Source organism: Malaclemys terrapin, chromosome 6, assembly GCF_027887155.1.
Source record: "Malaclemys terrapin pileata isolate rMalTer1 chromosome 6, rMalTer1.hap1, whole genome shotgun sequence".
NCBI lineage: Eukaryota > Metazoa > Chordata > Testudines > Emydidae > Malaclemys > Malaclemys terrapin.
This window is the reverse complement of record NC_071510.1, coordinates 4,371,758-4,397,285: the sequence shown is the minus strand read 5'-3', so window position 1 is coordinate 4,397,285 and position 25,528 is coordinate 4,371,758. Positions and strand designations below refer to the sequence as shown.

Genomic DNA, 25,528 nt, shown 5'->3' with positions numbered 1-25,528 from the left:
AATTCAGCCTGGGTCTGTGCTTTCTGGTTTGCGTACCTGGCAGACTTCTTTCTCAGGAACACCCCGTAAAAGTGCAAAGAACTCCAGATGTTCTCTCCCCGTCAGCAGCTCGTTAATAGCATCAAACTGAGGGCAATAGCCCATGTTCTGATGGACTCCTTGGATGTTAGACAAGATACTATAAAGCAAGAGAAGATCCATAGTTAGGATTGTGCAACATCCGTTGCCTTTTCAGGTAGGGAACACAGAACAGGGATTTGACCAGTCTCATTCTGGAAGTATAACCAGTGGCTTAGCAAAGCTGTGACTGGATCCCAAAAGCAATTGGGGGTCACAGTAATTTCTTTTAAAATGTGACTGTTAATCACCATGGGCACCATTGTCAAAAACGCCTACGTAACTTAAGAGCCTATGGGCACGTCTACATGGCAAGTTACTGCGTGGCAAGCCTGGACTGCTACAGCACAGTGAAAGCCCTGGAGTGCCAGCAGTAATGGGACTTGGACTGTGCTCGAGCAGTGTCCACATGGGGCATTACTGCAGCAAGCTGATGTGCTGGAGTTTCATACCGTGGCTTGCTGCACAGTAACGTGCTGCGTGGACAAGCCCTAAGCCCCATTTTTCAAAGTGACTCAGGATTTAGGTACATTTGAAAATGTTACCCTATGACCTTGACTCAGCAGAGCACATGCTTAAAGTTAGGCAGGTTTAGCCCTGGTGCAAGCAGGGGCCAGTCTAACAAAGTCAGTGGAGTTACATCTGCTTGGGAATTTGAACACACAGGAAGGAGAGAGAAGCAGAGGATTTTCTTTGGTGTGAAGCAGAGGGAAGTGTCTTCTGCTCACCTGTTTCCCTTCAGATAAGCTTCTCCTCCCGTCACATCTGTATCTCCAGTTAGCATCTTGAAAGTTGACGACTTGCCAGCGCCATTCACTCCCAGGAGGCCAAAGCACTGAAAACATTAAAGAGCATATGAGCCCATGTGTATTTGAGTGCATGATTTGACCTGCAGAATCTTTTATTACTGACAATGACAGGCATAAGGCAGGAAGAAGTCCCTGGACTCTCAGAGCTCAGGGTGAGAGTGAGGGTCTATAGGAAAAAAACATCTTTTTATGTATAAATGTGAGCAAATTTAATCTGGAATTAGCAAGACAGACTAACGATGGCTCCCCCCATTCTGACAGCTGCTCTTCAGTGTAATACTGCATTTTCATAGGAAGTTTCTGAACTTTTATTTCCAACTGAAATCATTTGGAAGGGAGAAGAGAACAAAAGCATTTTATCTAGAGGAATAGCCTCAGACTGCATACCAAACACTAATGTATTTATCCTGCCACCCCAAGTGAGTGCGATTATCCTTGTTATCCTGAGGGATTTAGTGATTTGTCCCAGGTCACACCCAGAGTCTGCAGCAGAGCAGGGAATTGTCTTAAGCACAAGACCATGTCTCCTCTTCATTACAATGAAAACCTCAAGGATTTCAGCTCTTATCCTACTCACTGCCTTCTACTGCTCCGAAATAGTTCAGTAAAAACGAACACAGATCTAAATGACAAATTGGTTGTTACCTCCCCAGGAGGGATTCCAACACAGATCCGGTCAACAGCTGGTTTTCTCTTCATTCTATAAATCTGAAACCAGGAAATACAAATTAATGAGAATAAGCAAGGTGGGAGGGTGGGAGAAGAGAGAGACTCTGAGCCCCACGTACTTCCCAAGACATCCTTAAGGCTCCAGTCCTGATCCCCCTGGACTTGATGGCTAAATTCTCATTGGACTTCAGTGGGACAGGATTAGCTTTTTACTACCACATCAAATCATACTAGCCATACTCCCGGAGGTAACTGGTGGTCGAGATAATCAGGGGAGCTGATTCTGGGGTCTGCACTCAGGCATACAGGCCCAGATCCTCGGCTGGGGTTAATTGGCATAGTTCTGTTGACTTCAATGGAGGGTCTGGCCCAATATCTGATTGGGAAAGAAACTGTAATGCGTCAGACAGTGCCCCAGACATGCGAGACTTGTGCCAGAGATGCTTGCATTCTGGATGCAGATGCACTGCTGACATCCAACACATTTTACCTGCTGGAAGTGAACTGCCTTTTAAGCCTGTGAATAGAATGTATCTGGGCCCTGACTCAAAGTCCACTGAAATCAGTGAGAGTCTTCCCCTTGACTCCCGTGGGTTCTGGATCAGGTCCTGGGTAAGCTGTGTGGTACTGGTGAGGGACTGCCCCAGCCCCAACCTATCTAGGTAAGCATGTGCAGCCCTCTCTCTCTCACCTTGGTCAGCTCTTTGATTTCAAGGATGTCACTCTGTCCGCCGCCACTAATTATCCTCTGCCTCTCCCTGGTCACATCCTCATCTTCATCATTCACGGGAGGCAACTTGGCACTGACAGGCCTTCGAAGGGGAACAAGTCAACATGCGAAAAGGAAGAGAAGAAAGCATCCAAGGTGAATGCATTACAAATGAAAGAGAGGGTGAGACAGATGTCAATCATGCACCAGCATCCAAACAGAACACACCCGGGGAAGCCCTTCTGTGTTTGCAATTCAACCCTGTGCAGAAGGCTAGCAAGCTGCTTCCATCCCACTTAGGCCTTCAAAGCGAGGCTTCAGTGCACAGGCCATGTGCACGCAGGGGAACTTCACCCATAGCGAATGCTGATCTGTTTGGTGTCAGAGCTGTTCGATCCAGGCACATGACTCCTAAGGCCTCCAGCACACTCTTGGGCTACTGATTATTGCTGTGTTCACATAGCGTCCTCCAGACAAAACCAATTTCACACCAACTAATGTTTGCTCAAGTTCAAAATACTGCCAAGGACCAAAACGTTCTTTCTTGGAGATGCCTCCCACAGCTCTTCTCAGGCTGGGAGAGGGGTTTGAACTAGAATTTTAAAGCTGTGCTAGTGATGCAAACTTTGGGCCCATTCCTGCTGCCACTCAGGTAAATTGCAAAATGACATCCAGGCTCTGGCTGCACAATAATTTCCCACTGCGAATTGACAACGAGGTGGTACAATGGCTGTCTGCACAAGCATCATCATTAACACAAGGTTGCTAACTGCGGTTTGACCTTGCTGATTGTCTAAGTTGTAGCATGGGTCTTTTGCAGTATGACCGGGCCAGCTGAATCCTATCTGCCACTGTCCTGTACGTCAGAGCCAAGCGCACACCGCAGGCTTCCGTGCATCTCCCCAGCCCCAGCCCCAGCCCACAACACTGACGCATGATGCAGAGCGAGCTTACCTCGGTTTGATGAAGAACCTGTACTGGATGAGCACTGTGATAAGGAAGAAGACTACCCCTTCCACAGCCATGGCAAAGAGGTTCCGTCCCACCAGATCCCAGGACAGAGGGGACACAAAACGGTTCTCACCTGTTTGGAAAAGCCAAAGCACAGTCAGCGTTGCACAGCGGCTGGAGAGACCGATACAAAGATGAAAGGCTCTTGCCCTGAGAGAGCTTACAGACTAATTTTAGACAAGATGCAATGAGAGGGTGATGCTAAGGGGAAAGAGAGGACAAAGATAATAAGATCACGTGGTGACCCAGTTTTGGCTTGTGCATGTAGTACTTTTCTAATAGTGATATTCAGATGTTCATTGTGCTAGGTGCTGCACATAGCTATAGTAATAGACAGGCTCTGCCCTGAAGAGCTTACAATCTAAAGGGGGGGAGGGATAGCTCAGTGGTTTGCGCATTGGCCTGCTAAACCCAGGGTTGCGAGTTCAATCCTTGAGGGGGCCACTTGGGGATCTGGGGCAAAATCAGTACTTGGCCCTGCTAGTGAAGGCAGGGGGCTGGACTTGATGACCTTTCAAGGTCCCTTCCAGTTCTAGGAGATGGGATATCTCCATTAATTATTATAAACAGTGAAAGGAAGCATTATCCCCATTTTACAGAGGGGGAACTGAGTCACAGAGAGATGAAGTGACTTGCCCAAGGGCACACAGAAAGTCTGTGGCGATGTCAGGAGTTGAACCCCGCTCTCCTGACTCCCAGCCCCAGTGCCTTAACCACACGACCATCCTTCCTCTCAACTTGAGGTTGCATTTCATACAACTACATTTTTGTATTTTTAAAGAATCTACTGACTCCCTAATAACTCAAGCTCCCTAACAGCTGAGAACCATTTGCTCGCTTGTCCTGGTAAGGAATCAGGTGGGATATCTACAGGCTCTGGCCACTTCAGAGCAGACCTCTGTACTGTTTTCACTACTGTTAGCTAGGCACTAATCCTGCCAGGCCCTGGGAGCCAAGGCCCCTCAGTTCCTGGTGATTTCAATGGGAGTGGAAGGCAGTCAGCACCTCCCAGGCTCATGCCCTAGGTGTCCAGCTGACGCTGTGGATCCCACATTGTGTGAGGTCACTTACCAAACCTTTCCAAAGCGTCGGCCATGGCCTGATTTTTCACCATGTCGATCAGTCCCCGCCCCAGGCAGAAGTGGGGGAAGATGAGGAACACAGACTTCAGGATTTCATTGATATTGTTCAGCTTCTAATGGAACAAAAGCCAAGCACAAGTCAGCCACCCGAGCAGCTTCTCAGGGCGAGAACCAAAAAGCAGGGAGGTTTAGCTTGCTGAGGGTGACTGTCCTGTACATTTGCTTCCCAATGGGTAGAAACAACCACTCCACCACCCTCTGACAGCACAGATTAGACAAACAAACTTGACAAATAATGGGGGAACCCTCTGGACATGATTATAATTGTGCCCCGGGACCCCATGTGCTAAGTACTGTATGTACCAACAGCACAAAGATAGTCCGGCCCAGAGAGCTCACAGTCCAAGATTTAGATAATATGCTTGAGGTGAACAAATAGGGCTGGGGTCGAGGTAACAGCAGAGAGATGGGATTGCCATGCACTGTCTCAGTCACAGATTACCATCAGCTGAACTAATGCCAAGCAGGTATGGGATACCCCATTCCCCCAGGTCTCCAGAGGGCAGGGGACTGGTATTCTTATCTCAGCTTTCACTCCCACCTCCAAGTGAATACAGAGCTTAGCTTCTCCACACAGCACTCAGTAGCTACCAAACTCTTCTTTCCCTTTGACTATTGATTAGAAACAGCTGAAGAGTTTTAAGCCCCTTTCAGCAAGGTACGTAAGCATGTGAGTAGTGCCGCTGATGTCAAAGGGGCTACTCGTGAGCTTAAAGTTACAAACGTGCTTACGTACCTTGCTGAACTGGGGTCTTCTGGGCAACATGCCCCACTTGCTCCACCATTCCCTATTCTGACCACCTGACCCAGCCTTCCCTCCCCTCTCCTGCACACCAGGAGATACAGAATGGACACCGCGCACTCGCCAGTGCCTAAGGGCAATGTAAAACAGTGGGGTGGTCAGTGACGCATCATGGGAACATACGTTATTGGTGAAGAGCTCGAGGACGAAAGTGGCCACACTGCCATTTATGCCAATGAAGAGATTCACGCTGGTCAGCACCACGTAGGCTGTGCTGGGGATCTTGAACACAAAGGAAGCTGGGTACATGAGTGGTGTTATAGACCACCTGGTGAGCAGAAAGACACAGTGTAAGACACGCTCATTCACAGCACAAAGTCCACTGCGGCCTCACGGCTCTCCTTGAGAGATGCAGCCTTACCCATAGAGCAGGAGCAGAAGGGCCAGTGCGGGCAGGTTGGAAGAGGACACGTAGGACTTCTGTTGGAAGCAGATGAAGATGATGATGACCAAGGTGGCTGGAACTACGTAGTTGCACTGGAAGGAGGAAGAAATAGCTCCAGGTTACTTGCAAAATAAAATCAAAAGCATCTTAATGCTCTACATTTGTTTTTGTTCAGTATCTTAATTAATGATCTGGAGGATGGCGTGGACTGCACCCTCAGCAAGTTTGCAGATGACACTAAACTGGGAGGAGTGGTAGATACGCTGGAGGGTAGGGATAGGATACAGAGGGACCTAGACAAATTAGAGGATTGGGCCGAAAGAAACCTGATGAGGTTCAACAAGGACAAGTGCAGAGTCCTGCACTTAGGACGGAAGAATCCCATGCACTGCTACAGACTAGGGACCGAGTGACTGTGCAGCAGTTCTGCAGAAAAGGACCTAGGGGTCACATTGGACGAGAAGCTGGATATGAGTCAACAGTGTGCTTGTGTTGCCAAGAAGGCTAACGGCATATTGGGCTGTATAAGTTGGGCATTGCCAGCAGATCGAGGGACGTGATCGTTCCCCTTTATTCGTTACACCATTTATTGGTGAGGCCTCATCTGGAATACTGTGTCCAGTTTTGGGTCCCACACTACAAGAAGGATGTGGAAAAATTGGAAAGAGTCCAGCGGAGAGCAACAAAAATGATTAGGGGTCTGGAGCACATGACTTATGAGGAGAGGCTGAGGAAACTGGGATTATTTAGTCTGCAGAAGAGAAGAGTGAGGAGGGATTTGATAGCTGCTTTCAACTACCTGAAGGGGGGTTCCAAAGAGGCTGGATCTAGACTGTTCTCAGTGGTAGCAGATGACAGAACAAGGAGTAATGGTCTCAAGTTGTGGTGAGGGAGGTTTAGGTTGAATATTAGGAAACACTATTTCACTAGGAGGGTGGTGAAGTACTGGAATGGGTTACCTAGGGAGGTGGTGAATTCTCCTTCCTTAGAGGTTTTTAAGGCCCGGCTTGACAAAGCCCTGGCTGGGATGATTTAGTTGGGAATTGGTCCTGCTTTGAGCAGGGGGTTGGACTAGATGACCTCCTGAGGTCCCTTCCAACCCTGATATTCTATGATTCTATGAAGTGGAGGAAAACAGGGTAAAAATATGGGAATAGAATTGAAAATAAGCTAGCACATTATACATGGTGATTGGAGAGCTTGCCAGCCACTCCACATCTTCCTTAGTCCAGCACTGGAAACGTACTGTGTACTTGTCCTAGGGTGAATCGCAGTGCCCAGATGTTACAATAAATGAAGAGGAATAAGTCAAGGTGTTTATTATTGTCACGATTCGTATTACAGTAGCCGGATAGTGATGGGAGGTTCTGGGCATGCCCCGCCCTGAAGAGCTAGCAATAGATTAAAAGACAAGATAAAAGGTGGGAAGGGAAACAGAGGTGTGGAAAAGGGAAGTGACTTGCCCAAGGTGACAGAACAGGCCAGCCAGCAGCAGAGCTGGGAATCCAACCCAGGGCAGCTGAGTCCTGGCACAGTGCCCTGATCACACCATGCTCTTCAGCACTAGCTAATGTCAATAAATTCCCCTGGAAGTGGGAGTTCACCATGCCCTTTCAGTAGGTTTGTGACCATATGCACACGTCTGTGTGCGCACACGCATGCACAGGGGCCAAATTCAGCCCAGCCAGAACTCCGTAACCACACCAGCTTATACCAGGGATGGTCAGCTGTGCAGGGAGACCAGTGCTGTGCTGGCAGGAGAGCCAGGTGGGTGGAGCAGGGGCAGGAGCAGCTTGTCAGAACTACCAGGCACCAGAACACTTATCACATGCATCCCGTTAGGGCATGTAGAAGAACGCACACTCCTTCATCCTAGCGAGCTCTGCAACGAAGGCGTAGTGCTCTGCACTGCCCCGAGCTTAACCGGCACAAGCTGCCTTCGTTTCGCAGCGATGGGTGTTGTTACACATTGTAACCTGCTCTAAAGGATGAGCTCCCGGGAGGCAATCTTACCATGTCCCAGACGAAGTTAGCCAGCCAGTAGATCACCGGCTTCACCCCACTGATGAACTGCAGGTGCTTGGCCTTGCTGACTCGCTCCTGGATCAAGAAAACCACAAAGCTGGCGGGAACGAAGGACATGGCGAAGATCACACAGATGGAGACTAAAACGTCCACCGACGTGGTCATCCTGGGCAAAGGGAAATCAGAGTGGTGATAAATTATTGCCAGAGTCTCCCTCCATACTGTGCCAGCGCACGTTAGCACCGGAACCTGAACTGGGGCCCAATTCGGCCACCCTCACCACACAATGGGAATACAGGTGGTAGAACTGGGCCCTCAGGTTAAGCTCTGTTGCAAGTATGTTCATTGAAAGGGCATTGTTGGGCTGGATAATGATGAGAGGTCTTTCACATGTCTAACCACAAGGGAAAATGTCGGGATTTACATCTGAGCTTTACTCCACCAAAGATTTATACGTGTAGGGGACTGGCACATGAGAGCAAAGCTCTGCCCCGCACTTTTCCAGCGTTAACAAGCTTCAGTATAATGCAGTTGGGAGAGTCAGAGACTGAGATTTGCAAAGCTGCTTAGGGGATTTGGACACCCAAGTCCCATTAATGTAATGGGAATTGGAGATGCAATTCCCATAGGTGGTTTTGGAAATCTCAGCCTGGAGTGCTGCAAAATCCCTGGCCAGATCCTCAACTGGTGACTACAACTGGCCACGTTAATCCAGCACGGCTCTGGTCTGCTGGCTTTTGAATCACTAAGGAATCCTCGTTCTTTTATTTACCCGCTCCCCTCTCCCAACACCCATTTCTTGCAGCTTCCTTAATTCCAAGGAACTTCCTTCTTCCCTCCCTTCCATTCCCTGTAGCCCCTCGTCTCCAGCCCCTCGTCTACAGCGGATAACATTCATACTAGGACGTACAGGGCGACCTCGGAGAGCTGCTGCTTGGTGAGGTTGAGCGGGTGGTTGAACGCGGTGATCCCGTAGGTGCTGGGGTTCTCGCCGTCCTGAAGGTTGGCCCGGAGGATGGCATTGTTGATCACATTCAGGAAGGAGCCAATGGCATGCCAGCCTTTGTTATTGAACCAAACCTGAAAAGCAACATGCCAGCATCAATAGGGTTGCCAGCCATGCCTATCATTCTATGGCTCCCCTGGTCCATAGCCAAGGGGTTCAGAGGTCTACAGCCACTTGGGTGGTGGTGGGAAGATGTACTGATTCTTCCTGCCTTTTTTCAAACTATTGTCAGCCACCTCAGTGGCACAATATACAGTTTGACAAGGGCAGTTATGTGCCCCCTGATCTCCTGAATAAAGGTGGTAGCATCACTTCAGTTCACATGAGGACCCTGGGATGTTCATGAGATCCTAAGCATGGGTGAATGGAGCCATATGGCCCATGTGCACTGGGAAAGCACAATCCATGGTTCCTATACTGGGAGCAGGTAAGTGCCATGATCTACCGATTTCCAAGACCTTGATCCAACACCCTTTGGAGTCAATGGGCTTTGGACTGGGGTCCAAGAGGCCACTCTCTCCTGGAAAACACCACACAGGGATGTGGCAGTTTTGGTTCTGTTGGCAAATGATTTGGGCGCCATGCCCCCTGTTCTGAACACATGCTGCATACGGATCGCTAGGGCATTGCCAATTAGAAGCAGAGCTGGGGTTTAAAATGCAAGGTTCTGGCTCCGAATATCAGGCACAGCAGTGGGTGGGCAGGATTTACCTTCACGTTGTTTTTTGTGTCCATCCCTTTCATGAAGCTTCCCAAGCTGTGAAGAAACTGATCTCCAGAACTTCCCTGTGAACAGCACACAATGGCACATTTGCTTCATCCATTATAGACAGTGCAGCGGATACCTTCCTTATACTGTTTGCCTTGCCACAGATTGGGGGATGGGAAGGTGCCCCAGCCTCACACGTCCCCTGAACTGCAGTCCCAGGGCTCAGAGTCCCTCACTATTCTTCTGGGACGACTCCAAAGTGGGCAGGAAGTTGAGAAAGCCCCAGGGAACTCCAGAACTGTCTTTTGTGTGGTAGCAACTAACCGGCACAATCCCACACAGAACTTTCCTATTCTAGCAGCTCTCAGAGACACTGTGTCACAAATACTCGCCCTCCCAAAAAATCAATAGCCCAGATTCCTTCCCGTGCCAAGATCCATGAAGTGCAGAGGGGTAGGCTGAGGCTCACTGATTCTCTGAAGCAATTTGCACTTCCCTGGCACAGGTTAGAGCAGCTGAGACGCTGCTCTAATTTACACCAAGTGGCAATCGGGCTGGATGGGGCCTAGGGGCCCTCTACTCCTGCTCTGTGCCAGCAGTGGGGGAGCTCTGAGCTAGCTAGATCCAGCTGCTGTCTGGCTGCTCTGTGCCAGCAGTGGGGGAGCTCTGAGCTAGCTAGATCCAGCTGCTGTCTGGCTGCTCTGTGCCAGCAGTGGGGGAGCTCTGAGCTAGCTAGATCCAGCTGCTGTCTGGCTGCTCTGTGCCAGCAGTGGGGGAGCTCTGAGCTAGCTAGATCCAGCTGCTGTCTGGCTGCTCTGTGCCAGCAGTGGGGGAGCTCTGAGCTAGCTAGATCCAGCTGCTGTCTGGCTGCTCTGTGCCAGCAGTGGGGGAGCTCTGAGCTAGCTAGATCCAGCTGCTGTCTGGCTGCTCTGTGCCAGCAGTGGGGGAGCTCTGAGCTAGCTAGATCCAGCTGCTGTCTGGCTGCTCTGTGCCAGCAGTGGGGGAGCTCTGAGCTAGCTAGATCCAGCTGCTGTCTGGCTGCTCTGTAACAGTGGAGTGGCACAGAGAGGCCAGAATGAATGAGAATATCAGGCTTGATTTCCCCCCCCCAGTTCTCATGTTGTGGTTTCGGAGACACCCAACCTGCTCTCTCAGATTCTGAGCTGTGCTAGCCGATAGTAACTGGGGTCACTGACTCCCATTGACATCAATGGAAGCTTCCTGGAGTGAAAAAGGAGTGAAATCAGAATAAGGACCTCAGGACTTAGTCCTCTTTAAGTCAGCTTCCTGACTCCACTTTGGGTTTAGATGATCAGGTATTCCGAGACCGTAGTTACCAAATGGTCCTTCTGGATTTGAACAATGACGACTCCGCCCACAAATGCAGTTCTATTACAACCCATGCTAGCATAATGTGGCTCAGCACATGGTCCTTTATCTCAAACAGAGGAAACTCATATTTTTAGACCCAAAGGTCCCGGGTTCAGTCCCTGCTGGCCACACTCCCTCTCCCCCCCCCCCCCCCGGGGGTGTACTATGACATCAGCACATTCTGAGCCCATATGAAATTGCTCTTCACCTTGGCTACCTCCAAGATTTTCTTCACTTGCTTGATGGCATCACTGACTTCATCGCTGGGAGGAAGCAGGAGGGAACTGCTGGCGCCCACTGAAAACCCACCATACCTGAAAGCACAGACAGACAAGACAGTGAAACACAGACTGACTCTACAGTGTCCTCCATAACAGGCCCTTTTTCATCCCCTGGGGCTTTTAGCTTGCTGCTCTGTGCTGGGATCTCAAAGTTAGGCCTCCAGTGACAACCTGAAGTTGACATTTGTTTGTTAAGCTTCCATTCAACAGGAGCCTCTAGGGGTGTCCACACAGCCCACAGCAGTGAGCCTGCCATGTAGACATGCCCGAACTCTCATAACCAAACAGGACTCCCACTCGCTGAGCTCTCCGAGGGGACAGCAGGACATTCAGGCTTATTCCTCCCAGGAGCTGTGCTAGATTTCTGGTTAATTCCCCCAAACAAAATTAGAGCTGACTGTTTACACAACTGACCTGTGGCCTTTCCACACTGCAGCCCAACCTTTCAGCTTGCTGTCCTTTCATCACGCAGGGGTTAAAGGAAGGGGAAGCAAGGCGGAGAGCAGCTACCATCCACTGCTGACAGCAGAGTGGGGTCCTCTCTCAGTGCAATGCTCCCCCACCGTGCTCCCGGCCCCTCTTAGGATGGTGCACTTGATTGTAAGCAGTCTAAGGGCCTGATCTTGCAAGGGCTTGCTAGTGGGCATCCTGCTAAGTGGAACTACTCACAGGAGCAGGCGTTGTGGTAAGCAGGCTCTTTTCAGTTTGTCTGCTCACAAAGCGCGGTGACTAGGGAAAGGCTCAGTAATTGTGGATACTATTTCTACTGCAACGCTCAAAACAATCGTTTCACTGAAATATTTCTGGTGGGTTTAGATTTTGAAAAAAGCTTCGTTTTACAAAAATTAAATTTGACCAGACAGCAGCCCACAGAGCATGGCACTCAATCGGTTAATGAGCCCCAAGCACCCTAAAGAAAGGACAGTAACTTACCGGAACTCATTCACCCAGATCTTGTTCCTTAAACTGGGAAGGCAAAGAGAAGAAACAAGTCTGTTATTTATGAGATGGGCCATCAGTCAGACCTACCCTCCAACCATATGGGCACAGACCATAATGAGACAGAAGTACATTCATGGCCGGGGCCAGATTAATGCTGTGTTTAACTCCAGGGAGTTCAGTTGTGTCACCCGGCAGAGGAGTTTGCCCTGATGCTTTACACTGGTATAGCAGCTCCCGGGCTCCCTGCACTGCTCTGCCTTGGCCCCTGGGATAAAGCAGAGAGGGACCTGAGCTGGAACCGGAGTCAGAGACACTTCTGGACTTGGCTGAAGTTTTGGGCAGAGCCCATTGCATCGCAAAAGAATGGGAAAATCGGAAGCTGCTTAGAAAATTTACCCAGGGTCGTGGTGGAGTCTCCATCACTGCCAAGTTTTAAATCCCAAGTGGGTGTTTTTCTAAAAGCTCTGCTCTGGGATTATTTGGGGGAAGTTCTCCGGCCTGTGTTACACAGGAGGTCAGGCTAGATGATCACAATGGACCCTGCTGGCCCTGTAGTCTAGAAATCTAAACCAGGAAGGGATCCAGCAGTTTCAGACCACGCTTTTAAAAGCCTCGTGTTTGACTTCAGGAAGAAACATTTCAGCTAGTTGAGTACTTGGCTAGAAATACTTCCTGCCGATTTGTGCTGACTTGCACCTGCCATTGAGTGAACAATCAAAGTGAGATCGAAACGTAGGGTCTGATCCACAGCCCATTGAAGTCAACGTAAAGACTCTCCCTGACTTTGCATCAGTCCCTCCAAGGCGACCGGGAAGGGACTATTAGCTATGCACAGGTGGGTGCTCGTGAGTCTAAAAGAGCCTAAGCTGGGGTGGGCCAAGAGAAAGCACCAATTAGACTCACTGAACCTCGCATAGTCTCACCTCTGCAGACAGCCCAGAGTTTACAGCTCTCCAGGGGTCAGATTCACCCATGGGAGTTATGTGGTGCACAGGTCTCTGCACAGGGGTAGCAGCAATCACTAGGGAACAATGTGTGTAATAGGCACCTTTTCCCAATGATCTGTGCGTAGGTCTTCACCAGATAGTCCGATATGTTCCGGCCCGTCAGGTTCTGCAGGATGTCGCCAGTGTTCTGTTCTCTCTGGTGCCGTGGGGAAAGCAGAGACTTGGAACCGAGTATGTTTTCCTCGGCTTCATGCATATCCCCCCAAAAGACCCAACCCAGCCGCGCGTTCTCCATGCACATCCCCGTGCTGCTCTACAGAACAGACCTCTCCTACCTGTGGAGGTGGCAGCCCCCCTGCGCCAGGGGGGCACACAGGGAGCATTTTCTTGATCTTCTCATTGCTGCATTCGCAGGCCGGGGAGGGGTTCTCCATGGTCCAGTTGCCGTTCAGGAAGATGTCCAGGACCGTGTCGGGGACAGAGGCGGTGGTCCATTTATCCTCTCTGACCAGGCAAGGAGTGTCCCTGCATGAGGCAAGAGCCAAGGCAAATGCAACTTTTTATAAAGAATGGTCAGTTTGCTAAATTATGTAAATAATCAGTGCTGGTCAACACACAAGAGGGAGTTTTCCGAAGCGCTCAGCTTGGGCCTAGCTCTGCTCCCACTGAAATCAGCAGTCAAACTCCCACTGGCCTAGCCGGGCGCCTGTGGAAGGCAAAGGGAAGGCTCTCATTAACATCAATGGGAGCAGAGTCAGGCTGACGCCAGGCACTTTGGAGAATCCCACCCACCATTCTCATCCCTTTCTGGGGAGCTTAAAGTGCTTTATTTAACTCCGCCTCACAACCCCCAATAGAGCCACTTTGTGGCGGGGGGATGCTGACATGCAGAGATGTTTAGGGGCTTGGGTGGGCCTTTGGAGTGGGCATGGAGCTGCCCTGCCCCAGGGTAGCACCAGGAGGCAGAATGTCTTGGCGCTCCCATTCCTGTAGGGCGAGTGCGCCTGCCACTGCACAACTTCACAGGTGCAGATAATTCTCCCCCAACCAACCGGCCTACCCCATTGCCTGATGTGTGGGGCACGGAGCTATGGCCCATCACCTCCCTACCCAGTTTGGCGCAGTGACTTCAGTTCTGGGTGGCCTGTATACAGATCACACAAGGGTTGGTGGTGGGGAGGAAGGTGGGGGGGTTCTCCTTTGTGCCTTCCCTCCAGACACAATCTGGCCATAAATGACTTGCCCAAAGCCACGCAGCAAGTCCGTGGCAGAGGTCTCCAGGCCTCCCATCCTGCCTGCTAGCCACAAAAGCACACTTGTGGAAGCCACACACACAAAGAAATCCTACAGAACATGAAGCAGAGAACTGTGGGAGCAAAACAACTAGACCAAGCCAATGACACACGGCCATGTGGCCAGTTTGGCTTTGCTTTTCAAAGCCAGACCCCCACTGCAAGTAACTCGGGGAACACCCTCGCGTCTCTATCCTGGTCAATGGCAGTTCCCAGCATGCTGCCTGCACGGAGCACTAGCGATGGTCTGGGCACCACTGGGGGGCGGGTTCTTGAAGAGAGAAGGAAAGAGGTCATTTTCACAGTACGCGCCTGCACCCTTGTGTGCTCCCTTCTGCCCTGCGGAGCGAGTAGCTCCCACTAAAGTCTGGCTCAAGGGGAGGGAAAAGGTAGGGCCTGAGCCTGCAACCCTTGCTTAGCTGAGTGGCAGTGCCAACAAAGGATGCAATCACAAATGAATACTTGCATACAACATAGGAGGCAAGGGGCCTGCACCTCTGAAGGAAGAGCTTTCATATGAGTCCAGGCCGCTGGGATCAGGCCTTCTGCTTGATGTTTCCCTAAGCTGATCACTACAGCTGCTTCTAATTAACCACTGCCATTGCGATAATACAAACACCACACCCATCATGTTGATGTTACAACCCCCGAAAGCTGATTCTGAGGCTGGTGGCAATGGCAGCTGAGAGTTATGTGACACACGTGAACAGCATCCACCAGGGCCTCAGAGCAGCAGCAACGTGAAGTGGCTTAGAAATGACAGAGCTACCCCTTGTACCTGCCCGGGCTCGGGTTCTACTTACGGAATGGAGTGTCCTTCCATACAGCGGGTCCCAAAGCCGGGTTCATTGAGAAGAGTGTTCACAAGCTTCTGAGTGCCTGCATCGTCTGGCGCGTCATTGCTACGGGGGGCATCAAAGAGACACATTCAGGGCACCTAGATAAGGCATGTGTAGCAAAACCAGCAACATGGCAGGGCCGAGACACAGGTGAGAGGGTAGGAAAAGGAACTGGGTGGAAATTTTCCTTTGTGGCATGTGTGTGTTCTCTCTCTCTGTCTCTCACACAAAATTACTGTAACATTTGGAAAGAGTTTGGGATACTTTTAGCTTCTTTTCTGTGTGATTTAGCATCTGAGAACAAACTGAATTGAGATCTGAGGAAGAAAAGTGCCAAATAGTATTATATTCCTCCTACCATTCAAACTCACTCTTATTTGGAGCTTGCCTTGTTAAAGCTACAAACAGGCAAAATGGTGTCTTTTCTTTACCCTGTACTTTGGAGTTACGCACACAAATGCAAACTGTAATGGTGAATAGAGAAAGCAGAACCAGTTCTAAAGACGCTGATTTAATGTTTTCTAGTCATTTGCAAGGTACCTGATAAAGGTATACTGCTCCTCATACATCCAGGGCTGCAGCTCCAGGCTGGGGTATTTCCCGAAGGGAGGTACGATCAGGCTGAACATGAGAGCAATGCACACAAACACGGCGGGCAGTACGATCTGAAATCACAAGGGAAGCGGCAGAGCCACCTTTAAAAGAAGTGTCCCCACAGGCGTCAGCCACCCAGAGTGATGCATGTAAGCCACTCGGAGACACTGGCAGAACGGGGCCATGTTCCAGTGACCTCTGCAGGAGTTGCTGCCTGGTCTCACCTGGGCGAAGAAACCCTTCCTGCTGCGCTTGGCAATGAGCAGCCTCTTCCACAGCAGAGCTACGAACTGCTGCTGGATGAGCTTCCAGCCCTTCATCTGGTAGGAGCCTTTGCCATCCATCCCACTGAGCAGGTCTGTCTCTCTGGATTCTGCTGAGAACAAACGACACAGGGCTCTCACCCACCCGCAAACAAACAAACAAAAGCAGATTTCCTTCTCCTTCAGAGGCTGTTCCTGCTTGTGCACACAGGACCCGGCTGCCTGCCCAGTCTCTGAGCACAGAGGCGTATGGCGTGCAGTAGGGCAAGGGGAAATGATCTCTCATGAATATGCAGCTGTTAAGGTGCCACAGGACTCTTTGTTGCTTTATGCATCGAAGTGTTTCTCTTTCTGCATCACTGAGGCTCAGACTACCTTCCGATCTCGCTGCCATTCATTTCCAAAGGGAACTGGGCATCCAAATCTACTAGGCACTGTTGGAAACCTCAGCCTTACAGTCTATACCAGGAGTTCTCAAACTGTGGGTCACGACCCCCTTTGAATGGGGTGGCCAGGGCTGGCTTAGCCTTGCTGGGGCCCAGGGCTGAAGCCCAAGCCTCACTGCCCAGGACCGAAGCCAAAGCCCAGGGGCTTCAGCCCTGGGTGGCAGGGCTCAGGTTACAGGCCCCCTGACTAGAGGCCGAAGGCCTTGAGCTTCAGCTTTGCCCCCCTGGCCGGAGCGATGGGGCTCGGGCTTTGCTCCTCCCCCTCCCCAGGCAGTGGGGCTTGGGTGGGCTTAGGCTTCGGGCCCCCCTCCTGGGGTCATGTCCTAATTTTTGTTGTCAGAAGGGGGCCATGGTGCAATGAAGTTTGAGAACCCCTGGTCTACACTATCTGTTCATTAAACCCCTCTCGGAAGCAGAGGTGGGCCAGACCAGAAATGCCAGCTCTGAACATCCCCAAACATTGGGGAAAGTTCCACTCTAGAGTGGAACTTTTCAGCTTAGGTCCACCGTTCATTATAAGGTGTCCCATAACACAAAAAGGGGCTTTATATATTTATTCCGAGGAATAAGAGTATTAACTTGGCCTTAGGGAAGGGTAGATTCATTTCAAAGGGCAGGGGAATGTTAATATAACAGCTGAGATCCAGCAACATCTGGACCTAGAAAGCCCCTGCTTGAGTTATTGTGGCTAGGTCACATTTCCATAGTCTAGATGTCACTAGGGGCACCTCTATACTATAAAATGACCTGACGCAGTGCCCACGGAAATCACTGAAAAAGCTCCCAGTTGACTTACTGGGTTTTGGGTCAGGCCCTAAATCTGTCCCCTTTGGACAGACTGTTTCATGCATATTCACGCATTAGCTTCTGCAGGGCCCCAGAATGAGTTGGGATCTCTAGTGCTGATGCATAAACAAACCTTGTTCCACTTGCCTTGGCCCATGTAGGGAAGCAGAGATTAATAAACATCTTGCATGAGGATGAAGCATCCAAGGTTAAGTATGTCAGGAATTCTAACACACTTCAACAAATGCAGGAGAAACTAATAGGACATTTGCTGGAAGGAATTTAAATAGCATCCAAAACTCTCTGAAGGTGTGCTAATTAGTTTGTTTCAATGCCCTCATAAAATCTCGTATTTCTCGCATTGTGATTCACCCCAGAGCATGGACAATGAACACATTTCTTTAAACCATTCATATTTTAGAACTGTAGATTAGTAATGAGGCACAGACAGACAGTTGAGATTATTGCACTACAGCTCCTTCCATCTTTACCTGGATCTATGTCTGAATCATTAGGGTCGAAAGCATCATCTGCTGTGAATGGATGAAGACAGCTCTGTCTGTCTCCAAAGACACGCCTGTTCCTTCTTGCAGGTAATGTGCCATCTGAAGAGGACAGCACATGTTAGCTGATTTGCTCAAGTTAACAAAGACAATGAACAACCCTATTCTTCTATGAGCCCAAGCACTGGGAACTGAAGTATTACCAGCAAGCTACTGTATGGAAATCTTCCCTGAATATTTGCTTTCAACTTTTAAGAAGTTCCCGTATGCAAACTGAACTGCTGTGGACTGCCTCTGAGCTGCTGCTGAATTAGCACCAGTGCTGGGAAAAGCCACCACACACCTTTGCATTGATCTGTAAAGTGAACCCAGGAGCCAGTTTTTCATAGAGTGTCCAAGGAACTTACTTTTAAGGGCAGGGGACATGGGAGTCTGGCCAGGGGACATGACCAAAATGTTGCTGAAATCCAGCAGTCCCTGGCTGCTTGGAATGGCCCCATGGAGACTCTTGGAACCAGGTTTTTCATTTATCAATTAAAATTTGTGGGACCGGGGGATAATCCTAAAATGTTAATTCAAGATGTATTGTTACATCAAGCAGAATTTGCTCTGTGTTTCCCAGGAACAGACTACTGGAACAAATTTGTGGTGCGAAGAGCAGCATTTGGAGTGAAGAGAAAAGTCATAGACTCATAGACTTTAAGGTCAGAAGGGACCATTATGATCATCTAGTCTGACCTCCCGCATGATGCGGGCCACAAAAGCTGACCCACCCACTCCCGGAAGAATTCTCTCCCTTGACTCAGCTGTTGAAATCCCCAAATCAAGATTTAAAGACTTCAAATCACTGAGAATCCTCCAGCAAGCGATCCCTGCCCCATGCTGCGGAGGAAGGCGAAAAACCTCCAGGGCCTCAGCCAATCTACCCTGGAGGAAAATTCCTTCCCGACCCCAAATATGGCGATCAGCTGAACCCCGAGCATGCGGGCAAGATTCTCTAGTCAACTGAACATAGACACTGTCAGACTAATCATCTGCTCAGAAACTTACTTAATGACACTTATTCAATGTTTCATGATAAACTCATTCGGACACTAAGTTACTGGAAAAAATCCTCCATTCCAAGAAATATGTGCATGCGTCTTGACACTCAGTAACGACATTTTTGCATGGCTATTTTGTGACTTTAAAAAAGTCACCACAAAAGTGTTCCAGTTTCTGATTCTGAAAATAATTTTTGTAGCTTCTTTCACTTGTGGCTTCTACACCAGGGCAAGAACCATCATTTTACAGATGGAAAAGTTGACACCCAGAGAGGCCAACAGATTTGCCCAAAACTATAGAATGTGTAAGTGGCAAAGTGGGAAACAGAACTCATATCTGCTAAATTCCACCCCCTTGCTCTAACCACTAAATGATTGATTCTACTTGCCCAATGGCTTAATTCCTTCAATGGGAATTTATATCAGTTGAGAATTTAACCCTCTGTCAGTTGTGTGCATAAGGGATGATGCATGCAAATCCCATGTACAAAGCTATACAGATAGAACCTCCTTTGACAGTGCAGCCCTGAAACGATTGCACTAACCTGAGGTCTCTGCATCCACCCCATTATCTTCAGCCACTTTGAGAAAGATCTGACAGGCAAAGAGAGGTTAAAACGACAATCAGAATTACTCTAATTCAGCAATAATGTGCTGTTTGATGTAACATGGGAGATCCCATGATTCCAGTACAGAATGCATCATTTCAACTGGAGGGGCTATATGGACTATCCCTTGCCTAGAGCAGTGGTTCTCGACCAGTGGTACGTGTACCCCTGGGGGTACTCAGAGGTCTTCCAGGGGGTACATCAACTCATCTAGATATTTGCCTAGTTTTACAACAGGAAACATAAAACGCCCCAGCGAAGACAGTACAAAGTAAAGTGTCACAGTCCATGATTTGTTTATACTGCTCCGTATACTATACATGGAAATGTAAGTACAACATTTATATTCCAGTTGATTTATTTTATAAGTATATGGTAACAATGAGAAAGTCAGCCATTTGTCAGTAATAGTGTGTCTGTGACACTTTTTTTGTCTGATTCTATAGGTTTTTAAGTGAGGTGAAACTTGTTGGGTACACAAGACAAATCAGCCTCTTTAAAGGGGTACAGTAGTCTGGAAGGTTGAGAGCCACTGGCCTAGAGCAGCTTAGAACATAACCAGTGTGACACCTGAGGACTTGGCAGCCAAATGCACCCCTATGATTTTGATTGCTGAGGTTGGGACATTTTTTGGGGGGGAAGGGGGGACAGCACACATGTTCTATTAGCTCCAGCTAAGAATGGCATGGGACATTTTTTATCCGCGCACTATTCCCAGGCTGGGGCAGTCATTAACAATACAGAATCATGATGCAGAGTAAGCACTTGTTGTAACCTTCATCTCTTTCCAATGAAGATGCACATATGAGGCTTGGTATTAAACTGGTGGAAGTCCACCTGCCTTCTAATCAAGAAGGAACAACATTCCCAGCTCTGATGGGATATGCTTTCCCCTGTGATTTCCTATACAGGAAGGGCCAAGTTTTCAAACACATTAGACAACAACCATGTTCTAGAAGCTGCTGGAAGAATCAGGTTTTCCTCCAACTAGTTAAATCATAGACTATCAGGGTTGGAAGGGACCTCCGGAGGTCATCTAGTCCAACCCCCTGCTCAAAGCAGGACTAATCCCCAGACAGATTTTTGCCCCAGATCCCTAAGTGCCCCCCTCAAAGATTGAACTCATAACCCTGGGTTTAGCAGGCCAATGCTCAAACCACTGAGCTATCCCTCCCCCCCAAAGAGGAAATCATGATGCCAAATGTGTTTCAGAAGGTGTTGGAGAATACAATAGACAGGGCTTCAAGGGGACAGGCTCTTTGTGCTGCTCTGGTGACGGAAAGCTACAGGAAAGCCAGCGTACCCTAGTGAAAGTGGACTCCCTAGGTGGAGGAGAGTCTGGGCAGGGGACACGACCAAAATGTTGCTGAAATCCAGCAATCCCTGGCTGCTTGGAATGGCCCCACGGAGACTCTTGAAACCAGGTGCAGCCCCAAGATGTCTGAAAGTACTTGACAGGGTAAGTTTAAAAACCTGATTGTTAGAAAATAGTTCGGGCCAGACCCCCAGCTGGTGAAAATGGGGAGCTGTACTGTCTATAACAGAGCTGTGCCCACTCACACCAGCTGAGGACCTGACACTCAATTTTTAATGCACGTTTCCCTTGTGGGCACACTTAAATTGGGCAGGAAGAGAGAATTCTTTTCACACTTCCGTGGATTAGGAACTCAGGGCCAGACCAGTTCCCTGGTAGACAGGCTTCCCATGGATATACAGGGGATTTTGCCCTGGGGTCTGCAATTATTTGTTTGACATTGTGTAAACCATCAGATGAGCTTCAGCTCACATACTTCCTCCAGGGTAGTCTCCGAGATGCCGTAACTTGAAATGCCCAGGTCAGAGAGACGGTCGTCGATCTCATGGAACAGCTCCACAAAAGCTCCCTCTCTAGCAGCTTCATACGGCAAGACGTAGGTTAACTCATGGCCAATCTCCTCTACCAGCCTGGCCTCAGGAACGTGCTTCATAATGAGGTTGGAGATAACAGAGACGTCTGGAGGAACCAAAATACAAGATGCCCACCCTGTTACTCTGTGAGTCACCGGCAACAAAGACTGCAGAGACTTTGGAACCTTGCTGGGACACATCCTCAGCTGGGGTAAAACACAACCCAGTGAAGGATCGACTTCAATGGAGCTAAAACCCCAGCTGCAGATCCCAGCAGCTATTACTATTTGCAGCATTTCTGAGGACCTTTGAAAACCAGACACAATCAACAGCCCTGCAAGCCAGGCTACATAAGTGAACTCTGTGCAGTGCTAACATATTGGCTTGAATGGCCCTTAAATTCTGGTCTCGTTTGATCATTAGGTGAGATTTCATACTATTCAGCACTTTGCATTCATTATGCTTTGCAAGTATTAAATGTTCCTCAAAACTCCAGGTAGGGCAGTGCTGTTATCCTGATTTTACAGATGGGGGAACAGAAGCAGAGAGGTTAAGTGAGTTGCTCAAGACCACAGCGGTGAGATTCAATCTCATGCGTGCCTTTTTCAGTCCTTACCTACTGTCAAGGTGTCACTTTCATGGTCACTGCCAAGCCCAGCATCCGAGCTGCTCTGGGAGACACTGTCGTCCTAGGTACATGAGAAAGGATGAGCATACGTTAATTGCATCAAAAGGCAGCCAGCTGTATGCTGCCCTCTGCTCATAACACCATCCAGAGAGGCCCAGCAATCCGGATGCTCTAGGAAGGGGCTATAGCACAAAGGATCTTAATGTCGTTGATTGTAACAAAGGGTTGAGATAAATAGTACTGTAAGAGGATGTAAGAGCAGAAGCTAATATCAGTAGCAATGTATTTAATCGATTCAGGCAAGCAGCCAAACCCATTGTCAGGCCGAAAACACAGGCATTAGAGACATCATGCAAAGAGGTTGTAATGGATGCAAGCTTCCAATGCAGTGGTTTAACCAGAGCTGATCTCAGGGCTGTACCAAGGCAGGTAATGCTTCTGTGCCGTGCTAAGGGATTTCTTTTCAACCCATTTACTCCATTACATTTTAACTGTTGCTTCTTGGCAGCCTTAAGTTTTGGTGTAAGGAGGATAAAGATGGAAGGAGAAAGGAAGTGGACAGCTGCTATGGGAACTGTACCTTTTTCAGGTACGACACCGTACTGCTGCTGTTTCTGCAGGAGCTCAGAGAAGAATCCACGTCCTTCTTGACCAGGGTCAGGTAATAGCCTGTTCCCAGCTGGTTCTTCAGGAACAGGGAAGAGCCAACGCAGCACAGTTTGCCATTAGAAATGATGGCGATCCTGTCCCCTAGGATGTCTGCCTCATCCATGTGGTGTGTGGACAGAATGATGGTGCGGCCTGTAAAGAAAGAAGGTAAGACAAACATCAAGGAGTTTGCCAGTAAGTCAACAATATCAACGTCCCTAGGTCATGGGGGATGCAAGCACCCTGCCCTCCCCATCCTGCTAAATGGGGAGGTGGGTCCCTGGTAAGAGGGGGGAATGGTATGGAATAAGTTAACAACTAGCTCAGGTGGATTCTCTCCTCTCCTTCATGACCCAGTCCCCATCCTGTTTGTATTTTGCCACTCGTCTTGGTGAGCATTTACAGTGCTAGCTATGAAAAAAGAAGAACAGGAGTACTTGTGGCACCTTAGAGACTAACAAATTTATTAGAGCATAAGCTTTCGTGGACTACAGCCCACTTCTTCGGATGCATATCATATCATATGCATCCGAAGAAGTGGGCTGTAGTCCACGAAAGCTTATGCTCTAATAAATTTGTTAGTCTCTAAGGTGCCACAAGTACTCCTGTTCTTCTTTTTGCGGATACAGACTAACACGGCTGCTACTCTGAAACCAGTGCTAGCTATGGAAACAGAACAAGCCACACCCCGCAGTGAGTGGACACACAGTGATCTGAGCAGTGTAAGATGTGGTGCACCTGAATTCCTGATTCCCCAGGTCTTGCTCAACTGGAGCAAGGGTTGTGATTTCAGGGTACACCAATGAAAGGGGTTTTGTACCAACAAGTAGGCCCACTTAACACCTGAGGGCTTTACCCTAATGCAGACACCAAGAGTCAGCTTCTGAACTGAGGTACATCCATATGAATCCACTGGAGTTACTCCAGATTTACACCTGTGGGAATGAAATCAGAATCTGCCCTCCTATCCTCTTCCCTCAGTGGGTATCAGAGTAGCAGCCGTGTTAGTCTGTATCCGCAAAAAGAAGAACAGGAGTACTTGTGGCACCTTAGAGACTAATAAATTTGTTAGTCTCTAAGGTGCCACAAGTACTCCTGTTCTTCTTCTTCCTCAGTGGGTAGTGAATGTAGAACATGGAATTCTCTTGAGCACTGAAATGCAGTCCCACCAATTAAAGAGAAGGGGCTTGTTATAATGAGACTGCCAAAAGGGTCTCATTAATAGGGAATGCAGGCGTCTGGGTGCCCTGAGCCCAGGCTGGGGCTGTTTGTTGCCATTTTCTACCGGGGCACCAAGGGATTTGCAGTGACGCATTAGTTAACAATTCCCCCATACAATCAGCAAAGGTAGAACAATGTATTTTATCTAAGCCACAAGCCACTGATGCCCTTTTCCTTCCAACTCTAACTGGGTGAAAGAACGGATACCTTGGCGATACTTCAGAAGCAGTTCCCATATCCCTCGGCGAGAATAAGGATCCACCCCAGCTGTTGGCTCGTCCAAAATGACCACCTTTGATCCACCCACAAAGGCCAAGGCCACCGACAGCTTTCTCTGCATGCCACCTGCGACGGGAGAGAAGAATTCAGGCTGGAGGCGTGAACAACGCAGCAGAGATCTGTGCCGTAAGGTGCTGTGGTGGAGATGGCTAGAACCAGATTCCCTACCCCCTGCACACAAATGCCTTCTGAAGCCATGTGTGCACACAGATAAAGTTAAATGACTCTCGGCTCCGTCCTCCCCCCATGACAGAGTTCTGCACCGTGCCAGGGAACAAGTAGAGGGGGTCCTTAAGGAGCTGGTCGTTGCTCCGGGATCTTGCGTTGCTCAGCACCAGCATTAGAGCAGCTGAGAAGCTGATCTAACTTATTTGACTGGTGTAAAGTCTGCGAAGTACCTTACTGCCAATGGAGAACTGGCAGAGTGGAGCACCACACCATCCCACCACGCCCCTACACTGGGAGTGCAGGAGTGTTCTCCTACACAAGGGGGATTCTCAGTTAGCTCTTTGGGGCCAGAATCCACACACCTGGCATTGCCTGAGTGGGACGACGTGAACAGAGCAGACTGGAGAATACAGACAGTGGCTTTAACCACTTTGCTTTTGTCTAACTTGCTCCAGTCACTGCCCGGGGTGCCAGGCATACTGTTTTAGTTTTACATTTTATTAAGATGTCTAGAGATTTTTGGATCCTGGGTGCTAATAAATTCAATAGCATATTTACTATGAGAGCTTTGGGAATGACTGTCATCTTGGATTGAAGCTGGGACCTCCAGAACTAAAGCATGAGCTTGTGCTAAAAGATTAAGTCAGGTATAGACGATTCACGTCTTCTGTGGGTCGGGCACAGGGGGGGTGGGTAATGCACACTCAGCCTTGGTTTACATAATTGCCCTAGGCAGAGGAATCTCACACCGAACACCTCAGGCCCCGAGCCATTTGAATCTCAGATGAGCACCCAGTCTTTGTGGTCAACAGGCATAGGCTGACTTACTCAGATCCCGGTCTGCCCTGAGCCCTGCCTCCACTCCACCCCTTCCCCCAAAGCTCCCATCCCTGCTGAGCACCCACTCTTTTTTTTCCATGGGTGCTCCAGCCCCGGAGCATCCACGGCATTGGCACCTACATCAACAGAGATTGAACCTCGGCAGATCCAGAACGAAGAGCGCAAGTCTCCTCAGCTTGAGCTACAAACTACGTTCCCAGCTATTAGCTGGAGCAGACCCACCTCTGTTGGAGATCAGCCCTAGAGGCGGATACTTTACACACACCAAGTGGCAGGTTACACTGTCGTATCTTGCTTTGCCTCTCCGTATTAGGGAACTACAGTGCCCGTCTCAAAGCCTTCTGAGCAGCTGAGATGAGCCATGCAAAGGGCTGAAGAATTGGACCTACCAGAGAGTTTGCTGGTTCTAGCTTTGAGTTTGTGAGGCAGGCCGACATCCAGCACCATCTGCTGCATCTCTTCTTTCACCTTTTTTTCTGACAGCCCTTTCAGACGAGCGTAGAACCAGATGTGCTCTTCTACAGTCAGCCTAAGGGGTAGGGAGCAGAACCAGCAAGG

The 25,528-nt window shown here is 49.2% G+C and overlaps 1 protein-coding gene across 3 annotated transcripts in view; it reads right to left on the bottom strand.

Moving 5' to 3' along the window:
- Nucleotides 1–25,528, bottom strand: part of ABCA1 (ATP binding cassette subfamily A member 1) — a 128,630-nt gene that overhangs the window by 7,923 nt on the left and 95,179 nt on the right. For 2 of the 3 annotated variants that reach the window (XM_054031636.1, XM_054031637.1), the window contains exons 21-45: nt 25,360–25,499; nt 23,891–24,028; nt 22,395–22,615; nt 21,803–21,875; nt 21,090–21,292; nt 19,237–19,285; nt 17,637–17,750; nt 15,875–16,026; nt 15,597–15,721; nt 15,021–15,119; nt 13,261–13,450; nt 13,027–13,121; nt 11,970–12,002; nt 10,964–11,069; nt 9,387–9,461; nt 8,580–8,749; nt 7,658–7,835; nt 5,621–5,736; nt 5,383–5,527; nt 4,387–4,510; nt 3,259–3,388; nt 2,287–2,407; nt 1,572–1,634; nt 846–952; nt 37–178 (exon numbers count right to left, since the gene is read on the bottom strand). In XM_054031636.1, coding sequence (XP_053887611.1) covers nt 37–178; nt 846–952; nt 1,572–1,634; nt 2,287–2,407; nt 3,259–3,388; nt 4,387–4,510; nt 5,383–5,527; nt 5,621–5,736; nt 7,658–7,835; nt 8,580–8,749; nt 9,387–9,461; nt 10,964–11,069; nt 11,970–12,002; nt 13,027–13,121; nt 13,261–13,450; nt 15,021–15,119; nt 15,597–15,721; nt 15,875–16,026; nt 17,637–17,750; nt 19,237–19,285; nt 21,090–21,292; nt 21,803–21,875; nt 22,395–22,615; nt 23,891–24,028; nt 25,360–25,499 — 3,109 coding nt within the window. The remainder of the gene's footprint in view (nt 1–36; nt 179–845; nt 953–1,571; nt 1,635–2,286; nt 2,408–3,258; nt 3,389–4,386; nt 4,511–5,382; nt 5,528–5,620; nt 5,737–7,657; nt 7,836–8,579; nt 8,750–9,386; nt 9,462–10,963; nt 11,070–11,969; nt 12,003–13,026; nt 13,122–13,260; nt 13,451–15,020; nt 15,120–15,596; nt 15,722–15,874; nt 16,027–17,636; nt 17,751–19,236; nt 19,286–21,089; nt 21,293–21,802; nt 21,876–22,394; nt 22,616–23,890; nt 24,029–25,359; nt 25,500–25,528) is intronic. The other variant, XM_054031639.1, reaches the window with a different exon arrangement.